The sequence below is a fragment of the Sinohyriopsis cumingii genome, chromosome 14 (assembly GCF_028554795.1).
Source record: "Sinohyriopsis cumingii isolate HCF-2022 chromosome 14, ASM2855479v2, whole genome shotgun sequence".
Taxonomy (NCBI): domain Eukaryota; kingdom Metazoa; phylum Mollusca; class Bivalvia; order Unionida; family Unionidae; genus Sinohyriopsis; species Sinohyriopsis cumingii.
In genome coordinates, this window is record NC_142974.1 from 83,760,895 (window position 1) to 83,787,783 (window position 26,889).

General features: G+C 40.4%; 1 protein-coding gene and 1 long non-coding RNA gene across 3 annotated transcripts in view; both read left to right on the forward strand.

Moving 5' to 3' along the window:
* LOC149784252 (uncharacterized) overlaps positions 1-15,903 on the forward strand; it is a 29,503-nt gene extending 13,600 nt beyond the window's left edge. The window contains exon 2 of the long non-coding RNA XR_016413819.1: positions 15,485-15,903. This is a non-coding gene — a long non-coding RNA (uncharacterized LOC149784252). The remainder of the gene's footprint in view (positions 1-15,484) is intronic.
* A 5,895-nt stretch (positions 15,904-21,798) lies between these two features.
* On the forward strand, positions 21,799-26,593 carry LOC149784253 (peptidoglycan recognition protein 1-like). 2 transcript variants are annotated; one of them, XM_089932289.1, is made up of 3 exons: positions 21,799-21,960; positions 25,185-25,508; positions 26,219-26,593. In XM_089932289.1, exons 1-3 carry the CDS (start codon positions 21,882-21,884, stop codon positions 26,566-26,568), a joined length of 753 nt encoding a protein of 250 aa, XP_089788415.1. In that variant the 5' UTR covers positions 21,799-21,881; the 3' UTR covers positions 26,569-26,593. The 2 variants fall into 2 exon arrangements, with proteins under 2 accessions (XP_089788415.1, XP_089788414.1); XM_089932288.1 differs by lacking the exon at positions 21,799-21,960 and adding an exon at positions 24,448-24,694.
* The last annotated feature ends 296 nt before the right edge of the window (positions 26,594-26,889 follow it).

Sequence of the window (26,889 nt, forward strand, 5' to 3'; positions counted from 1 at the left end):
ATACAACAGTTTGGATTGTTGATGATCGCATCGAGTGGTCAAATTTAGTTTATTTAGCCGTGTCAAGAGTAAGAAGGATAGCTCAGTTACAAAGAATTGTATTAGATGATGTTATCAACGACAGCATCAACAGATCAATCGCTGATGATACAATAAGAAAGAAATTAGCCGGTTACAAACAGAGCGACAAAAAAAATGGCAGAGAGTTTGATCTCGACGAAACATTTATTATACAATTACAACAACAGCAGAATAATCACTGTGCGAGTTGTAATTGTTTATTGCTGTGGCAGTATTCGAAAAATAATCCAAGGCAATTTACCGTAGATAGAATAGATAGCAGTCGCGGTCATACGCGTGAAAATGTAATGCTGACCTGTCTTGAGTGTAATCGACGCAGAGGTGTTGCTGCAGTTATTTAAGTGATCGAGGTGGTAATTGTGTATCCGTGGGAATCACCTGAAGTTGCTCGCGTGTAAATCCACGCTGAGGAGCAGTTGAATCTAATCTGTAGATTGCGTTTCTCCCAGTTGATCTTGTTATGCTGGATATCTTATGTGTAGTAACACTCCATGTGGGATCGGTTGCTCTTTTTTTTCCTCCTTCTAGTTCGCCTGGTTCGTATAAATACCTAACGGTGACATTACCCAGCAGTGGGGACGCTAGCGTCACTGGCTGCGTTGAAACATGTCCACGTTCACTGACGCGGGGTATATATTTTTTTGTGATTGCATTTACAGGTCTCATGTTTGTTGTTCTGGTAATTTCATTATTCAGTGCGGCTATCACGTTTGGCAGTCTTGCAACCCATTCACGAGATCTCGTATCGTAAATGAATTCCCTCGCGTACTGGTATCCGAATAATCTCTCAGCGAGTGTTCTATTAAATCGCTCAACAATTGCCTGATCCCGATGAATTTCAGTATGCCCTCGTCGTATAACAACGTTATGCTGCTTTGTCAGTGATGATACCGCGCCCTGAAATTCCTTGCCAGGATCAACTTGTAATAATCGGGGCCAGCTTAGAGGTCCTCGCTGATAAATTCGTTTAAACGCAGAGGCAACTTCAGCGGCTGTTTTAGTCGCTAACGGTTCTGCTTCTTTGTATCTACTAGCAACATCAACTACTGTTAGCGCGTATTTGTATGTTTTTCTACGGACAGTATCATGAGGAAGAAATAGTATGTCAGCCTGATGAACTTCATTGGGGGTACTAACATCAAAATGTGCAAAATTGATTTGTCGAGGTGGTGGTAAGTAGATTTGCCATATTGCTTGTTTTGACAGCCATTTTTTGGCAACCTTGCGTGTTACTTTTGCTGCGCTGGCGAGCTTATTAATTGCTGAGTTACCTCTCCAGTATCCGGCCGGGGAATAATAAATCGCTTCCATTGTTATTAATTATCCAGCGCCTAATACTAATTTAGATTTCATCGCTGATCTTATTAACCAGTTGGCGAGTGACTCCTTAAATGATTTATTTTTTATGGCGCTTAGTGCATGAATTAATTTCACATCCGCGATATGCCTGTCTTGTAGATCTTTACTTCGATAAGCAACATTATGTATGTGACACGCTGCGTCGATAGCGTTTATCGGATACTCTCCCGGTTTTGGTTTAGACTGTTCATCAAGTCTGATATCTAGTCGGGTCCCTGGACCGCAGTAATTGTATCCCGGAAGATGTTTTTCTCCGGGATATTTAGCCCAAGGGGTACCTGGAAGTCGTCCGAGGGTTGCTGCGATGTCACCTCCGCTAACTTTGTCAGGCTTTTTTTTTGAAATCTAAATTTTTTTGTGCCACATCGCACACACTTACCAGAGAGTGCTTGTCTGTTATTTTTTGTTGTAATGGTTGTTATGTCGTTTGTAGGGGTTCGTGCCTTACACTTTACACAATATAAATCCATAATTATTATTCTTTATATACAAATGGAGATCACTGATTTTTCTGCGACGCGAAGGAAAGAACCAGTCAAGCATAATTCCGTGCTACCAAATTCTATCAGAATGATCATCATAGGACCGTCAGGATCAGGTAAAACGCAACTGCTACTGAACATGATAATGAAGTGGATGAAATGGGACAAACTATACTTGATAGCTCCGTCTGTGGATGATCAACGTTGTTATGATGTTATAAAAGATTTTAATGAGAGTGCAAAAGCGCTGAGTGAAGACGGCGAGGAAGTAGTTGAATTTATCACTGATATCGAAGAAGCTCCCAGCGTTGAAGACCTTAACGGGGAAATAAATAACCTAGTAGTGTATGATGATGTGATGCTGGACAAGCAAAAAAATCCTGCAAGAATATTTTCCCGGGGTCGTCATAAAAACACCGATGTCATTTATGTTACTCAACGTTACACACAAATACCAAAAGTAATCAGGGATAACTGTAATCTTCTTGCTGTGTTTAATGGAGTTGATGTTCACACGTTGAGAAATATTCATCAAACCTGGTGTAGCGGCGATATGGATATTAATAAGTTTAAGAATTTCTTTAGTCGCGCTCAAAGAAACCCGCATGGATTTGTGACAATAAATTTACACGACCCGCGGACACGATACCGTATCGGACTTGATACATTGTATGGTTAACATAAAAATGTTTCCTTGGCGTCGAAGCATTTCTCGCACGCTAGCGTTTCTCGAATTTTTTTAGATATTTTTTTTTTGTTCTGTGGTCTGAATAGAATGGTTTATTTCGTCGAAATAAGCCCTCTATCGAGGAATAATTTCCTGGAAGGGGTTACTGGTAAAATTGTTTTGGTCTGTTCGCCCTCCCTGCTGCTCCCCTACATTTTTGTGTATGTTAATCTGCTACCTTGATCCACGTATTCAGCGATACGACCAGAGATAGAAACTAGACTGGAATTTCCCGGTGGTTTCTAAATCAACAGAAGGCCTGCAATTTAGATTATTGTTATATATGCTATTAAAACAATGATTATTAGTCTTCTTGTTATAGGCGTCGAGGTCAAACTTTTTGATGTACAAATGAGGTTTCAAATTGAAGGAATACAATTTGAATGTTTATTACATTACGTCAACTGTATCAAAAAGCATACCAGTCAAATGTCATCTGTTGTAAGAGCATAACAACACGACCATGCCCTAGACCGACTTTTCCTCCATCACAAGAGAATAAACAACAGTGTGTCCTTGACAGACACTCCTCTGATGTGAAATTAGCTTTATAACGCGTGGCTATTTATGCATGACATTTTAACAATTAGCACAAGCAATTAGCCAAGGAATGATAAAAACTAAGAAAGGAACATGCACTGTTCATTTTGTTCATGCCTATGTTACTTTGCATTTGTTTACAGTGATTATGTGTTTATTATAACGATAATATGACACAATAACACGTATGTATGTATGTATGTAATGTATGTATGTATGTATGTATGTGTGTGTGTGTGTGTGTGTGTGTGTGTGTGTGTGTGTGTGTGTGTGTGTGTATTGGTCGGTCGGTCCATGGATAGGTATGTAGATACTGACGGAGCGGATGGATGGATAGATATATAGATTTATGGATGGATGAATGAATGAATGGATTTTGTCTAACAGCATATAAGAACAAATAGAACTTTATATGGCCGAGTAAAACTGGCAAGTTCAATGACATTTTTAAATCTGGGATTGACTGACGTTTCGTTTGGGTTAAATGGTCACCAAGAACACACGCAAGTCATGCTGAATGACTTTCACCACAATCATGTCGCGCGTGTATGTCATCTATTATTGAAATACATGAACCGATAATAAAACATCGACAAAAGATTGAAGATTTATATATTATTACGGTGTACCCTATTTATTAATTTAACCACAAACAGATTGACCTGGTTAAGCAGTCCGTGCTAGACTTGTACTTCAAAACAGGCATTAACTCGCCTGCTAACCCACCTGTTCCCAATTATAGATGCACTGCCTTGATTCTCACCAAGACTATGTTGTTACAGAGCTTGAGTGGCCCAATGAAGGTCACCAGAGCGCCAATGGAAAATGTATAGTTGTTGTAATTGAACCTGTGTGACGTTTGGAGCTGGTTAGATAATCTCGACTCGGGATGCATTCACGAATACGTGTATCTTTAGAACGTACCGCAGCTTCACAAACCAGTGTCAATATAATTATCAAGATGTACCCGAATGCTACTGAGAATAAAACGATTAGCATGGCTGGGTTCGACACCTTGTTTGCGCAAATGGCAAACCACCGGTGAATCCAAGCACATATACTAAATCAGCGCAAGCGAATAATTGTATGGATTTAAAGGTAGTTAAAGCTGAGTAACATCCGTGTAAAACATAAAAGGTGTATAAATGCCGAGAAAATAAGCAGGCCTTCCTCCATAGACTACTGTGGGAATACCAACACATGCATGGATTCATTTATATAAAAGAAGTTCGAGAAATGTATAGAATCAGCTCAAATAGGTTATGTCAGTTATGGAATGCTCTCAAATATTGAACAGTTGTAAAAACATCTGATATCAACCAGAAAGATCTATTTCATGTAGTTGATAGCACTGGGTCAATATAAATACCAATATCGACAAGAGAGATCTAGAATCTATAATTCTTATCTTGGACGTTAATGCAAATACCTGGCATTAAGCAGAAAGGTCCACACCCATAATTGATCATATTTAGTGAATGAAAATATCCGAAATCGAAATTAGATATATAGAGCCAACAAATGATAATATGGGGATAATAATTACTACATTCGTTGCTGTGGAAGACGAAATGTCATATCTCGATTCGAAATTGTCAACGACCTAGGAAAGTATCGTTATACCGTTATATTATACCGTTAGAGAAGCTGCAAACACTGACAATGCATTAAGCAGTAATCAGAGACAGACGTTCTATTAACAAACAAAACTAAATCATGGAGCATTTTATGGAACGGTGATGCAGAAAAGGGGGCAAACTCTTGCCAAAATAATTGTTAGGTAACGACAAGAAATCAAGGAATAACTGACTGGATAAGAAAACTCACAAACCAGTTGATGTGACCGTCGGTGTACCGATTACATTGACATTCAAAACTATCATTGTGTCGCATTGTGAATGTGAGTATACCCGACATCAAAACTTTCATTGGGTCGCATTGTGAATGTGAGTATACCCGACATCAAAACTTTCACTGGGTCGCATTGTGAATGTGAGTATACCCGACATCAAAACTTTCATTGGGTCGCATTGTGAATGTGAGTATACCCGACATCAAAACTTTCATTGTGTCGCATGGGGAATATGAGTATACCCGACATCAAAACTTTCATTGTGTCGCATGGGGAATGTGAGTATACCCGACATCAAAACTTTCATTGGGTCGCATGGGGAATGTGAGTATACCCGACATCAAAACTTTCATTGTGTCGCATGGGGAATGTGAGTATACCCGACATCAAAACTTTCATTGGGTCGCATGGGGAATGTGAATATACCCGACATCAAAACTTTCATTGTGTCGCATGGTGAATGTGAGTATACCCGACATCAAAATTATAATTATGTCGCACGGCGGAAGTCAAGGACTCCAACAAAGAATATGTTTCAATGTGCGGGACAGGAACAAAACAAGGTGAAACTATTTTTCTTATAAACATGAGCAGGTAAATCTATGGTCTAAACATTTGTATTAGAGTTAGGCGAACTTAATAAGTGCATGCAATGCCCTCGACTTCACTTTGTAAAAGTAAGATTTCCTTTCATGATACACGGTACTAATTGTATGGAAAAATGGGAACCAGTCTGGGGATGAGTGAACATAAAATAGAGTATTTATGGGTTTGACTGGTCAGGATTAGTTGAAAATGAAAGTTGTTTTGCAAACAATCGTTTGAGAACTTATCCGAGTTGTAACTGAAACAATAGAGATATTGTTTTATGAACGGAATTGCAGACCTTTAACGGTCTTGAGTTTGGAACACTCATTACTGAAATTAGCACTTGTCTTTGGTGAGGAATTGAAAACACATGTATGTCCAGAAAACGCATCGGCTCGTATCCATTTCTCTACAAAGAAGGTGTCATCCAGGTTACATCTAAACAGATAAATATAGGTTTGATCATGAGCTATCACAAATGTAATGTCATTGAATTTTTAATATCATGGTGTTTGTTCAGGTTTTCTATGGGAACTGAATTATTAGTTAGATGGCTATAATTATTAAATGGAAAGACATAAAACGAACTTGCATTAGAGGCTTCTCTTGCTGCACTTGGCCCGTAATGGCACTTCCGTCCCGCAGACCATACACCTACTTATTTACCCTCACCAACCCTACTCCACCACCCACCTCCCATAACGATATTTATAGACCCGATAATGTCTAATAAGCAGACATTGTTAGCTTCGTACAAATAAGAAAACGTTCAGCTCAATTAAGCCCTCACCGCGTGCACCATGAACTCGCATTAGAACGCTGCTGCTGAAGACTGGGTAAGAATTATGATTCGGCAAGATTCAGAGGCGGTGGTGGGAAAGTAGTTGAAATGAGTATAAATCAAAAAGAGAGACAACGGTTGAAATTCCGATCATACGCTGATTACATCAATGGTGAGCCTGGAAATTTATAATGGGGTTTCAAGTTATTTGAAGTATAAAAATATGTGATGTGATTATTGCATTAAGTCAATAATTATATACATTTTCAACCTTCGTCCACGATTTGAGCGATAAAGCCAGACATACAAATTGTAATGAATGGGTATGTTATTTATAAATCAAAATGAGGATTACATAGTTAATGAATGTTTCGTTTGTTTTTCACCTTATTTTTATATATTCTGTCGTAATTGCCATCGTGCTGTTGCTGTTCGAAAATGAAGTGTCTATAACGTTAATATTTTTTCCGGTACATAGCTAATTGTAGCTACATGTCCTACATAATTACTTGACCAACATAACTACTTGTCCTACATACTTACTTGTCCAACATAACTACTTGTCCTACATACTTACTTGTCCAACATAACTACTTGTCCTACATAAGTAATTGTCCTACATAACTGCTTGTCCTACCTAGCTACTTGTCCTAAACAGCTACTTGTCCTACATCACTATTTGTCATTCATAGCTATTTCATAGCTACTTAACTTAAACGGAGTCTCCTCTGTCATAAAATAGGGGTAATAAACATGGTGCAATTTCTGTACGAAATTTAAGAAAACAAGAATTAAGTTATTGTAATTGTATACATGTATCTTGGGTCGATGCGTGTGTTTAAGGACAATCTTCAGCACGTATCAATAAAAGAATAAACTCTACTGATCTTACTCGATAATTATACAGGGTAGAATTTACAGATCACTGTCTTTGTATTTGGTTTTATTCTATTTAATTGCCTACATATATCCTGGGTAGTTGGGGGTGTTTTTTGACAGACTTTTGTAGATTTAGGGTAGTCTTTTGGTCTTTCATTCGGTAATAAATACCAATATGGGGGGGAAAAAAAACTCTCCTGATCTTACTTGATAATTATACAAAGACAGGATTTTACTAATGACTGTCTTTTTTTAAGATTTGATTCAATATAATGGTATAAATGTATCCCGGGTAGGTGAGAGTGTTTTCAGACAGTCTTGAGCTAGCCCCATTACTTTCAGGGTGACATATAGAAAAATTAAACTGTTAGATGTCTAATTCATGCATAGGTTTTTGGAAATAATCAAAAATAATAATTGCTGGCCAGATTTGGGGAGGCAAAATATTGTTAAAAACATTGCCAAAACTTTTAGAACAGTTTGTGCTTTAATATTCTTCAAAGGAAGGATAGGCTATGTAAATCTCGAGGACGCACACATTGTGGACAACAAGTGTTGGTTGCTTGATTTGATTTTAGGTAAAGAACCGACAGTCTACCATTTTTCTGTTAAATGGCTTGTCAAATGGTCAAATGCAGGAATATGTTGCAGATGTGCCTTATATATATTCTGATTGGGATTTCCTACCATTTGACAAGTGTGACAATATCTATGGTACTTATAAACATCACTTTTAATTTTAGGAAAATAAAAATGATTCAAGATCTTGCGATAAGTCTTATTGACACCAAAGTGACCAGGTAAAGGAGTTTTATGGTCTAGACTATACATGTCCTGTCTATATGACTTAAGAACAACAATTTGATTGCTCACTGACCACTCATCACCAGCAGGTACATCAGGTATCTCCATTGTCTCATAATGACCCCATTTTCCACAAAGTAACAAACTAGTATTTGTGTGCCTTTAATTTATAAAACCCAGTATTGTGTCTTCTCTGAGGAATAGTACTTGGGGGCCTATAAATCACAATAAAATGACTTGCATGCTTATAAAGTAGCTGTTACTTTCTGCTCAGATATCTTACAACTACAGTCAGAAATTGGCTAGTGGTTTCTATTCTTCAGTGAAGAAAAGAGCTTACTTATGAATCTCTCTCTCTCTCTCTACTGAGTGATTAAGACATTTAAATTATGGAATTTACCTTATCCATTGTTCCAAGGCACATACATTAGAGATAAGAGGCCAAATTTAAAATTTCATCTCAGGTTCATAAATATAATAGTTTTGTGAAGGTCAAGGTATCAGAAATAACAAATTAGCAAAATAAAATATAATCCTTTTTCATGTTTTTTGCTCATAGCAAGTGCAAACAACTTTTTTTTTTTGCCCGCAAAAATAAATTCTCCAAAAAGTGATCATTTTTGTATAGTGTATATATTGAATACAGATCCAGTAATGGAATGTTTTTGGGGGATTAATTCTTGAAACAGACGCTAGGGAATATAACCTGACTGTTCTTGAGTCATAATTTACAAATGTATGTGGTACACATAAGGTAATGTGTCTTGGCCAATCCAGAATTTACAGTTTTAATTCCTCAGACTTTGCAATGATGAGTGTTGTTCTTGTAGGTGTTGTAGGGTTTAACGCCATTTTTCAGCACAAGATAGGCTATACATGGCGGCCAGTATAATTGGTGGAGGAAGAACCCGGGAAGAACCACCGACCCACGAGAAGCTACTGGGAGGCTTTCTCACGTACCCACGTTAGCCGAGCCTGAGACTCGAACTCATGCAGAGGTGAGATGGAAGTGATCCGTAACGGTGAGCGCTTTAGACCACTCGGCCATTCGGGGCCCTGCGATGATGAGTGTATGTTCAATCCAAAAGCCAGATTGTGTGAAAAGCTTGTCTTCATTCATATTTTGTTCATGGGAAAGTGAAAAACAAAAGGGATTGGGAAATAAATCTATAAGAACAATGTAACAAGACAATCCAGGTATTTGTTCCTTATCATTGCATATTTGTATGATAATTTTGGTTTCAGACTAATTCATCTAACAGTATTGTATTTATGAATGTCGGTTTAACATAAATACAATACTGTTAGATGAATTAGTCTGAAACCAAAATTATCATACAAATATGCAATGATAAGGAACAAATACCTGGATTGTCTTGTTACATTGTTCTCCAATCCTTTTGTTTTTCTCTTTCCCATGAACAAAATATGAAATGAAGACAAGCTTTCCACCAAATGCAATCTGGCTTTTGGATTGAACATACACTCATCATCGCAGGGCCCCGAATGGCCGAGTGGTCTAAAGCGCTCACAGTTACGATCACTTCCATCTGACTTCTGTATGAGTTCGTCTTGTGTTTGTTATATTTGATATTTGCATGTTTGGTAGATCTTTAATTACTTGCAGTAATTGTGAAGTAAATATCGAGCAAATATCTTACCTGAACGAAATTAGTTGCTGTCGACAGGTAAGTATTTGGCTGGGAACTTGTAATATCTGTCCATTGTTAGTAAGGTCGAGACAAGGTATCACTTCCTATTAGTATAACAATATGGCTACAGAAAGGCAAATGATAAAGGAGTACCGTGCCATGGATTCGGAAGATCTCGGATACGAGGGAGATCGACTGGCAGCATTTATTGAAGAACGAATCAAGGAATGGAAGGCAGAAAAATCAGCGGAGAAGGCGCTGGCTAAGATATCAGCGAACCGAGAGCTGGAGCTGGCCCGGATAGCCTCCGAAAGAGAAACCCAGAAAGAGCTGGAGCTGGCCCGGATAGCCTCCGAAAGCGAAACACAGAAAGAGCTTGAGCTGGCCCGGATAGCCTCCGAAAGAGAAGCACAGAAAGAGCTTGAGCTGGCCAGACTTGCTCACGCTCTCGAAATGGAAAAGGTAAGGTTAGCGGCTAGGGACAGCGATCGGGACGACGCCAGCACAAGTTCTGGAGGGACCGGACGACCTTTCATCGACCACCGAATGGTCCAGATAAGTATTCCGCGTTTCAGCGATAAGGAGGAATCTATCGACGATTTTCTTGTGCAGTTTGAGAAACTCGCTCACGCTCATAAAATTCCTGAACAACATTGGGCGATTAATGTCTCAGCTTTTTTGCAAGGTGCAGCTCGTGAAGTCTACCACGGCTTAGCTGCCGACGATGCTGACGACTATAATGCGCTAAGAAAGCCCTTCTTTGCCATTATCGGCTGACCGCCGAAACCTACCGTAAACTTTTTCGGGACTCAACGAAAAAGGCAACGGAGACCCACTCTCAATACCACACCAGTGTTCGAGGGTTATTTGAGAAGTGGATGAAGATGGCCGAAGTCGAACGATCGTACGACGGGCTACGCGAGGTTATACTCAAGGAACATGTCCTGAGTACTTACCGTCGCGAGTTGACAGTCTTCCTAGCAGAGAGAGAGAGCACCGGACGCTCGAAGAGATCGCTAGCATGGCGGAGCGATACGAGCAGGCACACTCGAAAAGTGGAGGTTCCGGGGGTGCGGAACGACCCCGGCCCACTGAGTCGCGCCATGTGGTTGAGGTAGAGCCGGCTGTCCGTAACCGTCAGGGCGACGGGAGGGTCGGAGGAGGATCTACAGGTAAGGATGCCAACCATAGACCTGGACAGGCCTCACCCACGAAAGCGGGACTTGCAGGTCGGTGAGGGCCGCTGACGTGTTACAACTGCAAGCGCCCGGGGCATATTGCCAGGGACTGTCCCAAGGGCAGGCAGACCCAGGTGAATGCCGTCGCTTGGAAGGAGCGCGAGCCGGAGGCAAGCTGTAACCCAGCCAACCTCGCGTCTGCTACTGTCAACGGAGAACGTGTCACCATCTTGTATGACACTGGGTGTAGCGTTCCAGCCCTTGTCGACAAGAAGTACGTTAAGCCCGAGGATTACACGGGGGGGGGGGGGTAATCGAAGTTCAGTACGCGAACAGCGCGGGTGACTCATTGCCAGTGGCTGTCATTGACCTCGATTCACCGTACGTGAAGGGAAAAATTGAGGCTGCATGCTTGGATGGTTTGTCACATGACGTCATACTGGGATGTCGTTATGTGTTACCACAACCGAACCCCGAAACCTGCACACCGATGCCGGTGAGTGCTGTGGAAACCAGGTCCAAGAGTCGACAGACGAAAGCGAAGCCGATGGAAGTTACATCGACACCGGTGAATAATGTTCTTCCGGCCGAGCTGAGGAAGCTGAAACAGGAAGACGCAACTCTGGCGCAGTTGCACAAACACGCTGCAGCAGGAACGGAGAAAGAAACTCCGAATGGCGGGGTGAAGTTAGCATACAAGAAGGGGATCTTGTATTGCTACGCCAGGAATGGTAACGAACACTTTAAGCAAGTCGTCGTGCCAAAGGAGAAGCGAGGTGAAGTGTTGAAACTCGCGCACGAGAGTCTCATGGGTGGACACATGGGAATTGCCAAGATTCGTGACCGTCTTGTCAAAGAATTCTACTGGCCAGGGGTCCAGGGAGACGTCAAACGGTTCTGTCTCTCCTGTGACAAGTGTCAGAGAATGGCACCGAAAACGGATCATCGACCCGTCCCCTTGGGGAGTACACCCCTTATCGATGAACCGTTTAGACGCGTCGCGATGGACTTGATCGGACCGATAAAACCCGCGTCGTCGCACGGAAATCGGTATATCCTAACGGTCGTAGATTACGCAACACGCTATCCGGAGGCCGTCGCGCTGCGTAATATTGATTCGGAAACCGTCGCGGAAGCGCTGTTTGGGATTTGGTCAAGAATTGGAGTGCCCGACGAGATCCTGACCGACCAAGGGACACAATTCATGAGTCGCGTGATGGCAGAGGTAAACCGACTGACGTCAATTAAGCACCTCACGACTACACCGTATCACCCCCAATGTAACGGACTGGTCGAACGGTTTAACGGGACCCTAAAGAACACGCTCAAGAAGCTGTGCGAAGGCCGCCCCAAGGATTGGGATCGGTATATTCCTGCCATGCTTTTCGCATACCGGGAAGTACCTCAAGCGAGTTTAGGGGTCTCTCCCTTTGAACTCTTGTACGGGAGGACCGTACGTGGCTCAATCGCCGTACTGAGACAACTGTGGACGCACGATCACGCTGTGGAGGAGGTACGCACTACCTACCAGTACGTTGCGGACTTGCGCAACAAACTGGAGGAAGTTTGTTCCCTCGCACAGGAGAACCTCAAGCGAGCGAAGGCGCGTCAGGCGAAGAATTACAACAAGCGCGCAAAACCACGCCAGTTTGAAGTAGGGGACAAGGTGTTGTTACTGCTGCCCAAAGAACACGACAAGTTGCAAGTTTCCTGGAGGGGTCCATACGTTGTCGCCGAGAAGGTCGGAGGTCAAACATATCGGATACGGCTACCAACGAAGGCGAAATTGTACCATGCCAATCTCCTTAAGAGGTACCGGGAAAGAGAGACCGTCAGCGATTTTGTTATCGCCACGATAGTCACCGAGGACGCCGACGGCGATACGGAAGGTGCCAACACTGTTCCGAGCTGTCCGTTAACGAGGGCTGAGACACCCTCGGACGTGGAGTGGGACCCCATGTTGACTGCGGTACAGCGGGAAGAGATTGATACGTTGCTGGCCGGGTATTCCGATGTGCTTACGGAAATACCCTGGCGAACGTCGCTTGTCGAGTTCGGGTTAAAGCTGGTTGACAACCGGCCAGTCCAGCGGAAACCCTACCCCTTGCCCCACGCAAAACGACAAGTCGTAAGGGAGGAGATCGAGCAGATGATTGCTCTGGAAGTAATCGAACCCGCCGACTCTCCGTACAGCTCTCCGGTAGTCCTAGTGCAGAAGAAGGATGGCACCCATCGGTTTTGTGTCGACTACCGGAAGCTGAATCAGGTGACAAAATTTCAAGTCGAAATGCTACCTGATCCGGAACATATTTTCGCTTCTGTCTCGAAAGCGAAATATTTCTCCAAGCTGGATTTGTCCAAGGGCTATTGGCAAATTCCGGTAAGGGAGGAGGATAGGGCAAAGCTCGCTTTTGCTACTCCCGACGGGACCTACCAATGGTTTGTCATGCCGTTCGGGGTACTGAACGCGCCCAGCATCTTTACTAGGATGATGCGGAAGTTGTTGGAACCCTTGCGCGATAGGGGTGTCCACAACTTCATGGATGATCTCTTGTTAGCCACAGAGACATGGGGTGAACACCTCACTCTGTTAGCTGACGTTTTGGAGCGGCCACGTCAGGCGGGATTTACAGCTCGCCCTTCCAAATGTCACCTTGGGTTCCGGACATGGGACTATTTGGGACATACCCTGAGCCAAGGTACGCTGTCCCCAGATAAGTCGAAGGTGGAGCAGCTGAGAAACGCCGCACAGCCCACCACGAAAACTGAGGTGAGGTCATTCCTGGGATTGGCCGGGTATTACCGGAGGTATGTGGCCGATTTTAACGCGATTGCGGGGCCGTTGTCTGACCTAACCAAGAAACGGGCCCCGACTAAGGTTATTTGGACAGATGCATGTGAGCATGCTTTCCAAACGCTGAAGGATAGACTTACATCCGACGCAGTTGTCCGTCTGCCGGATCTGGCAAAAGACTTCGTTCTTCGCACCGACGCATGTGACACCGGACTGGAAGCAGTACTACTGCAGGAGTACGATGAGACGCTTTTTCCTGTCGCGTACGGCAGCCGGAAACTGTCTGCTGCCGAGAAGAACTACTCCGTATCGGAGAGAGAATGCTTCGGAATCGTGTTCGGGATATCACGGTTCGAACGGTACTTATACGGGCGAAAGTTCATATTGGAGACCGACCACCATCCACTCACGTATCTCGCACAGGCGAAATTGTCGAATGGACGATTGATGCAATGGTCGCTGTTCTTACAGCAGTACCAGATGCAGATCAGATACGTGAAAGGAACTGAGAACGTAGGCGCCGATTTCATGAGCAGCAGCGCTGAAATGGTATAGATCGTTGTATATATATATATTCATGTTCGTACTCAGTGTGTAGTGTCGAGATAATTTTGTTCTTTATTTCGTGTATTAATGCCATTGCATTTTAAGTAATTTTGAGGGAATAAAATCCCGATTTCATTCTCAAGCGTGGGGGTTGGGGTGTCATGTTTACCCTTACCCAGAGTAGCCCCAGTTTGAAACATGTATAAGCAAGGTAATTCTGGCAGGCCATTGTTTGATGTTAAACATTGCCGGAGGCTAGCACTAATCCGTTACGTAAGATTGCCGTAGCTAGAAGTGGAGAGCCGGACATAGGAGTTGCGAGGGCGCCCGATAGCCAATTATCACCTAGGTGTGGAAATGTTGTCCAAGATAAAAAGAAGTTGCCTGAAGAGGTGGGAGTGTCTTAACTTCTTTTCCCTGCAGACAGACTGACATGTTGAACTGGCCGCTAAGACGATTGGACAGGGTCACAGCGCCACCCAATCAGAATCGAGATAGGGGAGAGACCTTGATTTGGGTAGAATGATATCTTCGCGTCTTCCGGCAAGAATTAGTTCGCTAAGAGAAATTACCCAGAGTGGAGGTTAGCGTAACTCCGAATAGCCATTCGTTATTGGCGGGAAAATCTTAGAGCGGGAAATTCTAAGTACAGAGAGCTTCAAATAAGGTCAGTTTGATATTTGTTCGGTCTTTGTGGAATGCGACTGCATTTTAACTGTAGGTCGTATGTATACTTTATTATTACTAGAATTGTAGTACGAATAATTACTTTGTTTTGTTAATATGTTTGCATATTTTGAAGAAATGAGTTGATATTTGTAAAGAATTATATAGCTTGTTAGCCGTCGTAAGAGTTAATATTGTAATTCGCTATGTGGGTATTTTATAGTAGACTAACACATATGTTCATGTAATTATAGACTTTGCCATTGTTGAATATTTGTGTAATGTACAGACATGCGTCTGATTGTTGTCAGATTGTAGTACGATGAGATTAAATATATGTGTATATACTGTCTGACGCAATGTATTGATGTCTGTATGACAATTCGCTGATACTGTGTTATTACGCCATTGTTTACCCTGCAAGAAGTGTGTGGGAATTTAGATGTGTATGCATGCGTGATCGAAACCGTGATAGCTTATCTGATGATTAATGGTCGATATAGTGTGAGGTGAGATTCGATAAAACATATGTTAATGCCTTGTGGTTTTTCACAGGAAGCTTTGAGGGACAGACCAGTTACAGTTTGGTCCCCGTAGTCTCAGCTAGAGAGTCGGAGCAAAAGAGAAGAAAGGAGAGAACTCAGGAAAAGTTGAAGTCTAGGAGCGAATTGGAGGAGGAGATAGTATAGACGGAGGAAAGGAGAAGAAAGGAGAGAAGTCAGGAGAAGTTGAAGTCTGGGAGCGCAATTGGAGGAGGAGATAGTAGAGAGGGAAACGGAGACAAAGGAACGGAAAGAAGGAAGGAATCAGCGGGAAAGAAATAGATGAGTAGATGCAAGGACGGGGGAAAATCGAACTCACACTGTAAATCTCGGGATGAATTAGGCTTTCACTTGGTCGAGGGAAAGACGAGAGATTGGAAGTTATCGTTTTTTTTTTAAATTATCACATTTATTAAATTGTTATTGATTGAATTTCATCTTCGTGTTCTCTATAATTTAACCGTCGGCATTGCTGACTGGGGGCTCAGAGCTGTAAATCTACCTCGTCACTAATTTAACTTTCTAACCTCACGAGCCAGGGTGGAACTTTCATCATAATTTAGTTAAATTATATTGGAAGAACCCCACCCCAATACGTGCAAACGTCACAGTAGTGTTTTTATTTATTTATTTTGCTTTATTGTATAGTTGTATATTGCTAATATTTTTTGTGTTATGACAATATTAACTTATATTTTGAACAGGATAAAATAATGATAAAATCACAGACAAATGAAGATGTTTATGTGGGGTGGTTGTGGATGCTACAACAGCCTGAGCTGTGAGTAGCCTTAAAAACTGTACAATTTGTTTTAGAAAGTTATGCGGGGGAAGCAATCACAGAAAACAGAAAACAATCACATCTGTAGAAGATACATGCAAAAATTTGTATTGATCTTTTCAACTACTGAATTAATTTCATATCCAAATGTATTAAGCACTTTTTGTACTGTATTGTAGCAGCAATAATACAAACAAATTGAGCTGGTTACTGGTAGCGGTAAGAATGTTATTTATATTCAATATATTATATTTGTATAATTGCTACCAAAAGAGTCTGATATTTTATCAGTGAGGTTCCATACAATCAGTCATCTTATCTGTACTATAAATATATCTTCATATATGGATGAATGCGGTTTGAAATAATAACAAAATTTAGTTTCCAGTTTGATATCTGTCGACATAAAGCATCTCATAATTGTATGGAAGTGTTCTTTATGTTTACTTATAGAAAATATATTTCATACCTTTAGAGTTTATTTTCTTATATAATGAAATCAATTCATAATTTTGTAGCATATATGCTTTGTATATGATGTCCTTGTTTCAAATCATTTGCCTCTTGCTATAGTATTGGAACTGGAGACTTAAAATGAAATTGGAGATATGACACACTTGTCACGCAACTAGTGACAATACTTGCTGGCTATTGCATAATCACCCATGTCATACAAATAACCAGATGAGGTCTTGACTGCTACAAAAAGCAGAATCTGCACTGCACTCTAAAATAATAAATATGCATTAAACTGATAACATGGTGAATAAGAATATATAACAAATTATGGCCTTAATTCTTGCTTGTAAACGGCTACCCTATTCCGCCACCATGCGGCAGCGGTAAATTAAACAGACAACAGTTCAGATAAAATGGGGTGGGAAGGGTCAGCGGAAATATAACGTTGTATAAATATATCTAATTGTATACAATTTGATACATTTAATTTATTTTGTGCTACTTGCAGGCCACCTCTCTTCCGAATGTTATTACTCTGAGACATCGGCTGCTGTATTTAGTTCGAATGATATTTTAAATAAGACGCCCAAAAATGCTGTAAAGTGGTATAACCTCTTGTTGCTAGGGTCAGGGGAGTAGTCGTATTGTAAGAAATTGACGTGTCACAGCGCCATCTTTTCTCATAATGAAGCATTATGTTATGCTAACTTCTTTGATTCAAACTTGCAACGTGCTTGATGCCTCATTACAGTCATGATTTTGGAAGGTGCAATTTGAGTAACTTGTGATATAGCAAGTTTATAAATATAATTTTAAAACTTGTAATAACTGACATAGCATTTGCCTTGCGACAAACTACATAATCAATTCAGTAGTTGGCAAAGTACAAGATACAATGACGCAGAAGAAAAGTAGATCAAGGCTAGGTACTTTCAAGCAGCCAGTTACAGCTTCACCAATGAAGAATAGAAAATTCATGACTAGAATTACGAATGTAGCATCTGCAGGCAGTCATTTACAATAATGCAGAAGGAAAGTAGCACTTGCAAAACTACCACGTACAATCTGCATCAATGAAGAATAGAATACACATTGATAGAATTATGAAAGTAGCACTTGCAAGCAGCCATTTAAAATAATGCATCAAGGAAGATTAGAAAATACATGCTTATAATTATGGCGGTAATCTCCCTCCATACTAGTGTTTCTGTTATATTTCCTATTTTACTTGTCAGTGGTAATGTATTCATGTAACACGCAAAGGAACAGTTCTAGCCTTATTTCAATTGAAATAATATCTTATTACCAATACTGAGGGCATGGACAAGCAAATTTCTTAGTCTTCGTACACATTTATTTGTCTTTCTTTCTTTCCTTCCATTGAATGGATAAGATAGTATTAGTTAAGGGAGTCATAAATGACGAATCCCAGTATTTGTAACGTTATTTCTTATTCGCTTCAAGATACCAAATATGTGCTTATGCGATCATATTACAAACGATTTCCAAATTATCGACATTCTGCGCAGCGATTTCCAGTTAGACGTCTCTCTTTCATTTTTGGACATACAGGGAAACACTAGAAATCTGATGGCGCATAATGGTCCGCATACATATAAATGCAACATGGGCTAAGCAAAGCAAGAAAAAAAAAACAACAGCAGATAAACAAGGGCTGTCCGCACTACATATAAGCTACGTGTTAACTAGACACCGAACTTCTTTGTACAGCCAGCATTTGGAAACTAACATTGTCTAATGGATTTTAGAATCTTCTAACACTGTAATCCTATCACAGTTTCATTTGTTTAAAATAAATCCATTATACATTTCTACACTTAACACTTAACACTGATTTCCAGTTTCGTTTCCGTTTGTCTTTATATGGTATGCAGTGCCGGATTAAACCTTGTGGAGGCCCATAGGCAGTCGAAATCATGCCCCACCCACTTCGCAAACTATCTCCTAATACGTTTCTAATTTTACCAACCAACTATTTTAATAAACCAATTTTATTCTTCAAAACAAATATTTACAACTATTAATGTTATTAAACAAATTAACATTTTATGTTATTAACAAAAAATATTAAATATTACGAAACAAACGTTGTCGCGGGGCCCCTAAAAGGCGTGTGGCCCATAGGCTGTTGCGTACTCTGCCTGTTGGGTAGTCCGGGACTGATAGTATGGCCATGTCTCCTCTCTCTCTCTCTCTCATATAGAACGAACGAAACAAAGTCTTCCTCAGTCACGAAAAGCAATACCGTACCACCAGTTTACTGAACACTCAACTAAAGAAAAGTTGAAATGACGATTTTCTTATTGATAGGACAGTAATAATTAGTTACGTTAGCATATGCCTTGCAGGGCCACAAAGATATTTCGAGCAGATTTAAGCGTTACATTTCTTCTCTCTTTCTCTCTCTATCTCTTGTTCTTTCTTTCCATTGTGTGACTCGAACTATACATGGCGGCCAGAATTAATGGTGGAGGAAGAACCCGGGAAAACCCCGGAAAGAACCACCGGCCCACGAGAAGCTACTGGCAAGCTTTCTCACATACCCATATTGGCCGAATCCTAGACTAGAACCCACGCAGACAGAGGTGAACTTTATTATGATAGAAAATGATAAGATTCATTTTTTGTTGTTGTATAAAAACCATAGCAACTGTTTATATTGTGTACCTAACTTTACATTCGCCGCTGTTCAAGGACTGTATCTACCTAACTTCAGATTCGCCGCTGTTCAAGGACTATATCTACCAAACTTTAGATTTGCCGCTCGACATGGACTGTATCTCATCAGTTATTCGTAGCCCAACATCATAGCCATTTGTACTTCCACAGTCCTGTCTCTGATATAAATCGTTTTCTGCTGCACTCAACGCACTAGCTTAGCTTTAAAGCGTTGATCAAATTATTTCTTACACTATATATTTACCCATATTGGATGGAACAGTGCCTCTCTCTCTCTCTCTCTCTCTCTCCCCACCACGTGACTCAGATTCAAGAAATTACTGTAGAATGAAAATTATTAAATTTCTTTTACTTTTCATGATTGTATAGTTGTTCGAACACCGGCCGGGCCAAATACAAATACATCTGTATCTATAAACAGTAGGATTAATAAATATTAGAAAAGTAATTTGGTAGGTTGCATATAATCATGTGTTTGTATGTGTGCGTGTGCGTGTGCGTGCGTGTGTGTCCAAACGTGCAGCTCCAGTGTGTGTGAGATTTGGTTTTTTATCGTAGCTTTAACAATTTTTCAGTCATGTCGCTACGATGTCAGAAGTGTGGCAGTTTATAGCGATGTCTAGTACTGGGGCACTAGGCCACACCGCAGGCATGAAGCATCACATCCTACCCAGACATATTATCCTGACACCAGGCCGACCAATCCTAACACTGACCTCTTAATGCTGAGCAGCTGCTAGTACCACTTTTGTACCTCTTGGCATGAATCGGCCGGGGTTCGAACCCGCATTTGAGACGTACGTTCTAACCACGTAGGCCATCGGAGAGGACATAGAAGCATGAAATTCGAATGCTTTATCCTGATTGGACAAAGGGTATAATAGTGTAATCCCGTGGAGTCCAATCTGAATGTGCAACTTGAAGATGTCTCAGCGTAGTGGAGTTAGTTTTGTTAAGACCATAAAATGATTGCAAGGACAGCTGTACGATACTTGACTTTAGTTTAGTTTTTTGTTGCTTTTGTTGCTTTTTTAGCGGGTTATTATCTATCAACATTGCCTTAAATTAATTTTATTTTAACCAAATTCTGAAATCCTAAATACGCGGTCAAAATGAAATTACCTGGGTTGACGGAGTAAAAACTACGCATTTATCCCATCTGACCATCTCATGGTCATAACGTTTCATATGACACCATCACATGCCGTCGTGTAAGGCCATAACTAACATATGAAGGTTAATAAACCTGTATATATAACTCCGGAAGTCACAAGTCTATTGTGTAAGATATGAATGGTGTGCACCGGAAGTACAAGCAGGAAAGTAACGAAGGAGCTAAGCTACATGAATCGATGTTTAAAATATAATTTTTCAAATGAAAGATGCACGTATCGATTGGAGTACCCATTGTAATATCCACATATGTGATCGCTGACATGTATAACCTGAACGATCCAGACCGAGTTCCATCGATATGACATGAACGATCCAGACAGAGTGACATCGATGTGACAGTGTTATCAGAAAGAGTTTGAATCATACTTGATCTGATGCACGTGGGAAAACAACTGTATTTTAAAAAAAAAAATATATATATACCACAGGAAACAAGAACTACAAACTCACAGGAGAACTTTACATGCCCAAATCAGAGCTTTTGTTTAAAACCATGGTACTGTTAAGGTCATGGTCATGACGGCAATACACCAGACATGTATAAAGCACTAGACATTTATTTAAGTTAAGTTAATCAAATTATGAGCTCATTCCAAAACTATGGATATTCCTTACAGTGCTCACAGCTCAGGCGCCTGGGGTATATTGTGACACTTAACCATTTTATATTTGATGTAATATTTATGCAAATGAAATATGGGTTAAAACAGGGCCGCATAGAGGGTATGATAACATGGACACAATTTCGGGGGACCCACAAAGGTCAGTGGGACCCACCTCTGTCACAATGTGTAATTCATAAGGGCCTACCGGATAATTTGTCCTAGTGGCAAATCCGGTTCTCGGCCCTGGGATTCAAAGAGAAAATAATGACACAATGAAAACCAGATTGACACATATGTTATATCTAACATATGCAGTAATTATATATATATATATATATATATATATATATATATATATATATATATATATATATATACAGCGTTCGAATAAGCTTTTACTGGACGTACATTGGAGTCGTGCTGTTCGTGAGTAGATAAGAATTTCAAATCAAATGGCAAAACCCTTGTTTGCTCATTCGGGGACGTACATATTGACTGGAGAGTGAGACGGACATGACTAGAAAGTAAAACGAAAATGAAACTGAAAATTCCAATTTTACATCGATTGTATCAGAGATAAATGTACAGCTATGTAATGGGGTTCCTAGTTATTTTAAGTATATGAAACTGTGATAGGAATGTCATAGTGTTACAAGATGCAAAGCATCCATTAGACAACAGTCATCGAAATGGTGGTTGTACGAACAGCTTTGCTGTGTAGCCTAGTGCTGTGTAGCCTGTCCCTTACAGGGTCAAATGATGTGTCAGGTAAAGCTAACGTATATTAGTTGTTAATTTGTTGTTTTTTCTGTTGTTGTTGTCTTTCTATCTTTCCACTGTATGACTCCAACAGAGGAAATTCGGGATCTCTACATAAGCAGGAGAGAGAGAGAGAGAGAGAGAGAGAGTTGTTGTTGTTGTTTTAGGGTTTAACGACATTTTCCAGCACAAGATAGGCTATACATGGCGGACAGTATTAGTGGTGGAGGAAGAACCCGGGAAAACTCCGTAAAGAATCACATACACACGAGAAGCTACTGGCAAGCTTTCTCACATACCCACATTGGCCGAACCCGAGACTCAGACTCACGCAGACAGAGGTGAGATGGCAGTAATCCATAACGTTTAGTGCTTTAAACCACTCAGCCACTCGGGGCCCCAGAGAGAGAGAACCTAACTCGTATGGTATAGTCTCAACGAGAAAGGGTGATGCTGTTTTTTCACAACTTTTGAAACTAAACGATTTTCATATTATTACTCTTTCGAAATGGAACATGTTGAAGGTAGAGGATGGAACGTAGTAAGATGTACAAACATGCTGACTCACTTATCGTAGTACTTATTGTGCAACTTTGCTGTCACAGGGAAATGGCAACTTTCATTTTAATTTCTTTTCTATCAGATTGTTTTCCTAACCATTGTGTTCGCCCATGTTGACAGACGGTGTCTCGGAAGTTATGCGTATCTCTCTAATCAAAAACAAATTGCACCGTAAAGATCGTAGGATCTCTGATTTTAATCGTTCCTTGCTGCACTCTAGTTATTTAATTGCTTAATTTGCCACTTTACTTTAGAGTCTCGATGAAATAATACATATATATATATATATATATATATATATATATATATATATATATATATATATATGTGTGTGTGTGTGTGTGTGTGTGTGTGTGTGTGTGTATATGTGTGTGTGTTTGTGTGTGTGTGTGTGTGTGTATATATGTGTGTGTGTGTGTGTGTGTGTGTGTGTGTGTGTGTGTATATTGGGCACGATCAATCAGTTCCACAATCTCTCTCTATTTCTCTGTCTCTTTTAACGTGTTTATGTGTGTACGCGTGTAAAGCTGTCTGAATTTAATATCGACGACCAGATTGGCATTATATGCAAATGACTTAAAATATTCTTCCCTCTATGTTAATTAGCTTATCTAGACAAAATAACCAATAATTTAACCCAGTTGGATTAAACATGCATTATGAGAGCCGTTGAAATTCTATCTGAACGTGCGAAGTATAGATATCGTAATATAGCGTACATAAAGAACCAAACTTGAACACGGGGCAGTTGTGCTAATGGTTAATTTTAGTTCGACATTTATCTCTGTTTTGAACGGTTTCTCAGGTAACATTGGTTTATTTATTGTTTCTTATGGATGTTCTAACAACCTGATTTAACTGTTGCATATTACTTGGCTCAGTCACAATGAATGCTCCTTTGTTGATTTATTAAATAACTACGCATTTCACGCGTTTTCTGCCCACGTCATGGTCAAGATCTCTCATTTGGCATCACTGTGGTTTGTTTAGTAGGGCCATAGAGAATATGCGAGTTAGTTCATAAAACAGTATACGAAACGACGGAAATCTCATGCATATTCTTTGATATATAGCTGTTGCTCACGGGAAATAGCAGCATCACATCTTTACTTTTAAACCCATCCAGAAATAAGAAACGAAAGTAGCTGATGAGATGATGAATATAAATTTGAAACTTATTTAATCAAAAGACAAATGTCTGTCTTCAGTGACGGACCCACTATGTCGTCTGCATTTGTTATTTCCTGCATTCATAATCCTAACTGTCACTCTCAGCGTTTCGTGGGCATAAGATTGTGCTTTGCAGTGGAACAATATTGGTGGTTGTGCTGATTATTGCACTATCGGGACTAATTGACTTGTTACGGTGCGTATCTTGGCACCATCCGACAGACGTATAACACTTTCACCTACATGAGTTTTAAAAACTAAATTAAATCACAACGATAGCGAAGGAGAAACAAAAAACACATTCATGCTTGTCCCATCAATTATATTGTTTACGATCATGGTATTGTAAGGGTCCTGACAATGGTAATGAGATCAGACATTTTCCCTATCGTGCCCCGGACCCCTTTTCAGGGACCCCAGCTATGTTCGTTTTGGTTTGCATAAATCTCATGCAGTGGTCGTCCCACAGTTAGTCCCACCCTAAGAACAGGTGCACATATATTATATACACAGACCCGGCCCTAGGGAGTGCGGTGCCCAAGGCAGGAAGCGATTCGCGCGGGGCCCCAAGCGGAAAAAAAATGCATTGTGAGTTAGCGCGGGGCCCAAGTGATTGCCTCATTCGCCTTGCCATAGGGCCGGGCTTGTAGATAAAGTAACTATGCTTTTTATCGAAGAAACCCACAATCAGTTTGCATAAGTCTTGATAATAAGCGACCTAGAATACGTACACGCGATAAACCTAAAAATAGACACTGGGAATTCCCACTGAAAATCGAATCGGGATGTTACACATTAAGACATCGCAGTTTCAACGCATTGAGCTTAATGGCGGCCTTACATATAACCACAAGTATGTCAAGGGGTTCCGTCTTGACAGCCTATCGTCTGTTTATATGCTTCGTATGTGCAAGATGTTTGCTTCGCAACGTGAATGGTTACCTCAATCCCACCCACCCCATTTTTAAGATCGAATACGGAACACCACCAGCGGAACACTTGAAAGAAACGGGTAAGGAAAACGAAAGCAAATTTTTGTTGCATGTTGAATACGATTTGGCTAACTGCCAGGTAACTGCTACGCAGATAGTGAACAGGGCACTGTGCAGGTCAAAAGTTTACTCTCGATGTATTGTTGTTGTTTTGTTGGGTGGAGGGGGGGATTCATCGTCAACATGTCAGTTGACTTACTACAATCTGTCATTAATGACCAAGGCATATCAGGATATAATAAATTCTTGCAGAGACTACTCGCAAATTGGCTATTTTCTTTGTTATTGTTTTTTTTTTTTTTTTGGCGGTCGTGGAGGGAGGAGGAGGGCAGCACAACAAGAACATAAAAAATAATGTCAATACTTATCAATAAAAAAAGACATTTTTTTTCATATTGGATATTTGGAAGTTCTTTCCAGCCATCAGAGGGTCAGTCCCTTTAAGCGATTGATGCTATTATTATATTATTATTATCATTATTATTGTTATTATTATTATTATTATTGCAGCACACTCATATCTTGATCAAGAGCACCTGACTTGTTTCCAGGCACTGGATCAAGTTTATGCAAAGACTGATCCTTTGTTCGCTGGATCGAATTCTTCTTGTCATGTAAAAGATCAGTGTCCCAGTCCACAGTTTCTTGTCGACCCATGTGCGGTAATTGTACCACGGGCAGGTTGGGGAGCACGTGCTACTAGGATTGCCAATTATATGCATGAACCTGTCAGTATTGTATTTATTCACCACACAGCGATGGATAGATGTTACAGTTCGAACAAATGTATCAAGGAGATAAAGAACGTACAAGATCTACATATGGATATAAAAGGTAATTAAATAAATAGTCATATATCTCGTATTCGCCTATTCTTTACAAACATTATATGTAAATCCTAAATTGCTTCATCTTTTAGAGGACGAAAGCAGTTTTATGCAGTTCTCTACATTGCTCAATGTTTTCTTCGGAGATTCAACAGTTCACTAGTCCTGCTCGAGTTGTCTCCCATATATTGGAAATGAATCTGCCATTGCGTAAGTTATAATTCCATATTTAGGCCATTTTTCGTTCTTCTTTATATCACCTTCCCTTTTTTATTTCCATTAAAATATACATACCTTAAAATAGAACAACAATGATACATTGATGGTCATCAAGGAGGTGCAACCAAAATGCATAAAATGCAAACTCCAAAGAACAGTTGAGTTTAAAGTGTTAACTTACTTAGAATAGTGTTCAACCTCAAATATGCAAATTGTAATATAGCCGTAACAACACTAGAAAGCACTGAAACAAATCCATGCAATTTGATGGATTTTCCTTAAGAAATGTATAATTAAAAACTATGTATTTTGGAGTAGATACAAGGAAATGTTTCACTTGTGAAGTGGAATCATTTCCTACTCGTTACAATACAATGTTTCCATCTGACTCGTCAACTTTTTGGTCTAGTCGATTGTAAAAAATTATAAACGTTAAATTGCATAGCCCTGATACATGTTATTGTTGTTTTTATTTTTTATGTTTGTTTCCTCCTACAGGATGGGACGATATTGGGTACTCTTTTCTTGTCGGGGAGGATGGCAGGGCGTATGAAGCACGCGGGTGGGACCGGGTTGGCGCTCACACGCTCGGATGGAATGACGTTTCTATATCTATTTCCGTCATGGGGGATTTCAATGATGTCTTTCCGCGTGATTCAGCGCTCCAGGCTATCAACAGCGTCATAGAATGTGGAATGCGTAAGGGGAAAGTAATGCCAGATTACAAGTTATACGGTCACAGAGACGCTAGACCAACATTCGATAGTCCTGGACATAGGCTATACAGTTTGGTAAAAACATGGTCCCATTATAGCTACATGTTGCCTGACAGACAGAAAAAATACTAGTGAAATTAAATGTATGGCCCTTGTCCTTACGTCTTCGTCTTTAAACTAACATGTGTGATATTATGTCGTGGACCATTGCATCACATCTCGTGAGACTGCATATATATTATGTTATCCCACGATGCGCTGAGAGAATGTGAAGATATCAACAAAAAAAGAGAACAAACACTGCAGTTCAGGGGGCAGTTTCCAAACTAGCTTTTTGTGATAAGGCTGCACTTCATTTAGCTTACTGTCTTCAGCCTTTTACGCAATCATTAACTACATTTTTGAATTAGGTGTTCTTATCTCTGTACAAAATACATTTTCGTGAGTTTTTTT

What these genes read in the sequence shown, in the direction of transcription:
- LOC149784253 (XM_089932288.1), top strand. Translation starts at nt 24,511, where the DNA reads ATGGCGGCCTTACATATAACCACAAGTATGTCAAGGGGTTCCGTCTTG. An exon ending in GGAACACTTGAAAGAAACGG is followed by an intron (nt 24,695 to 25,184) that starts GTAAGGAAAACG and finishes TTATTATTGCAG; the next exon opens with CACACTCATATCTTGATCAA. An exon ending in TCTACATATGGATATAAAAG is followed by an intron (nt 25,509 to 26,218) that starts GTAATTAAATAA and finishes TTCCTCCTACAG; the next exon opens with GATGGGACGATATTGGGTAC.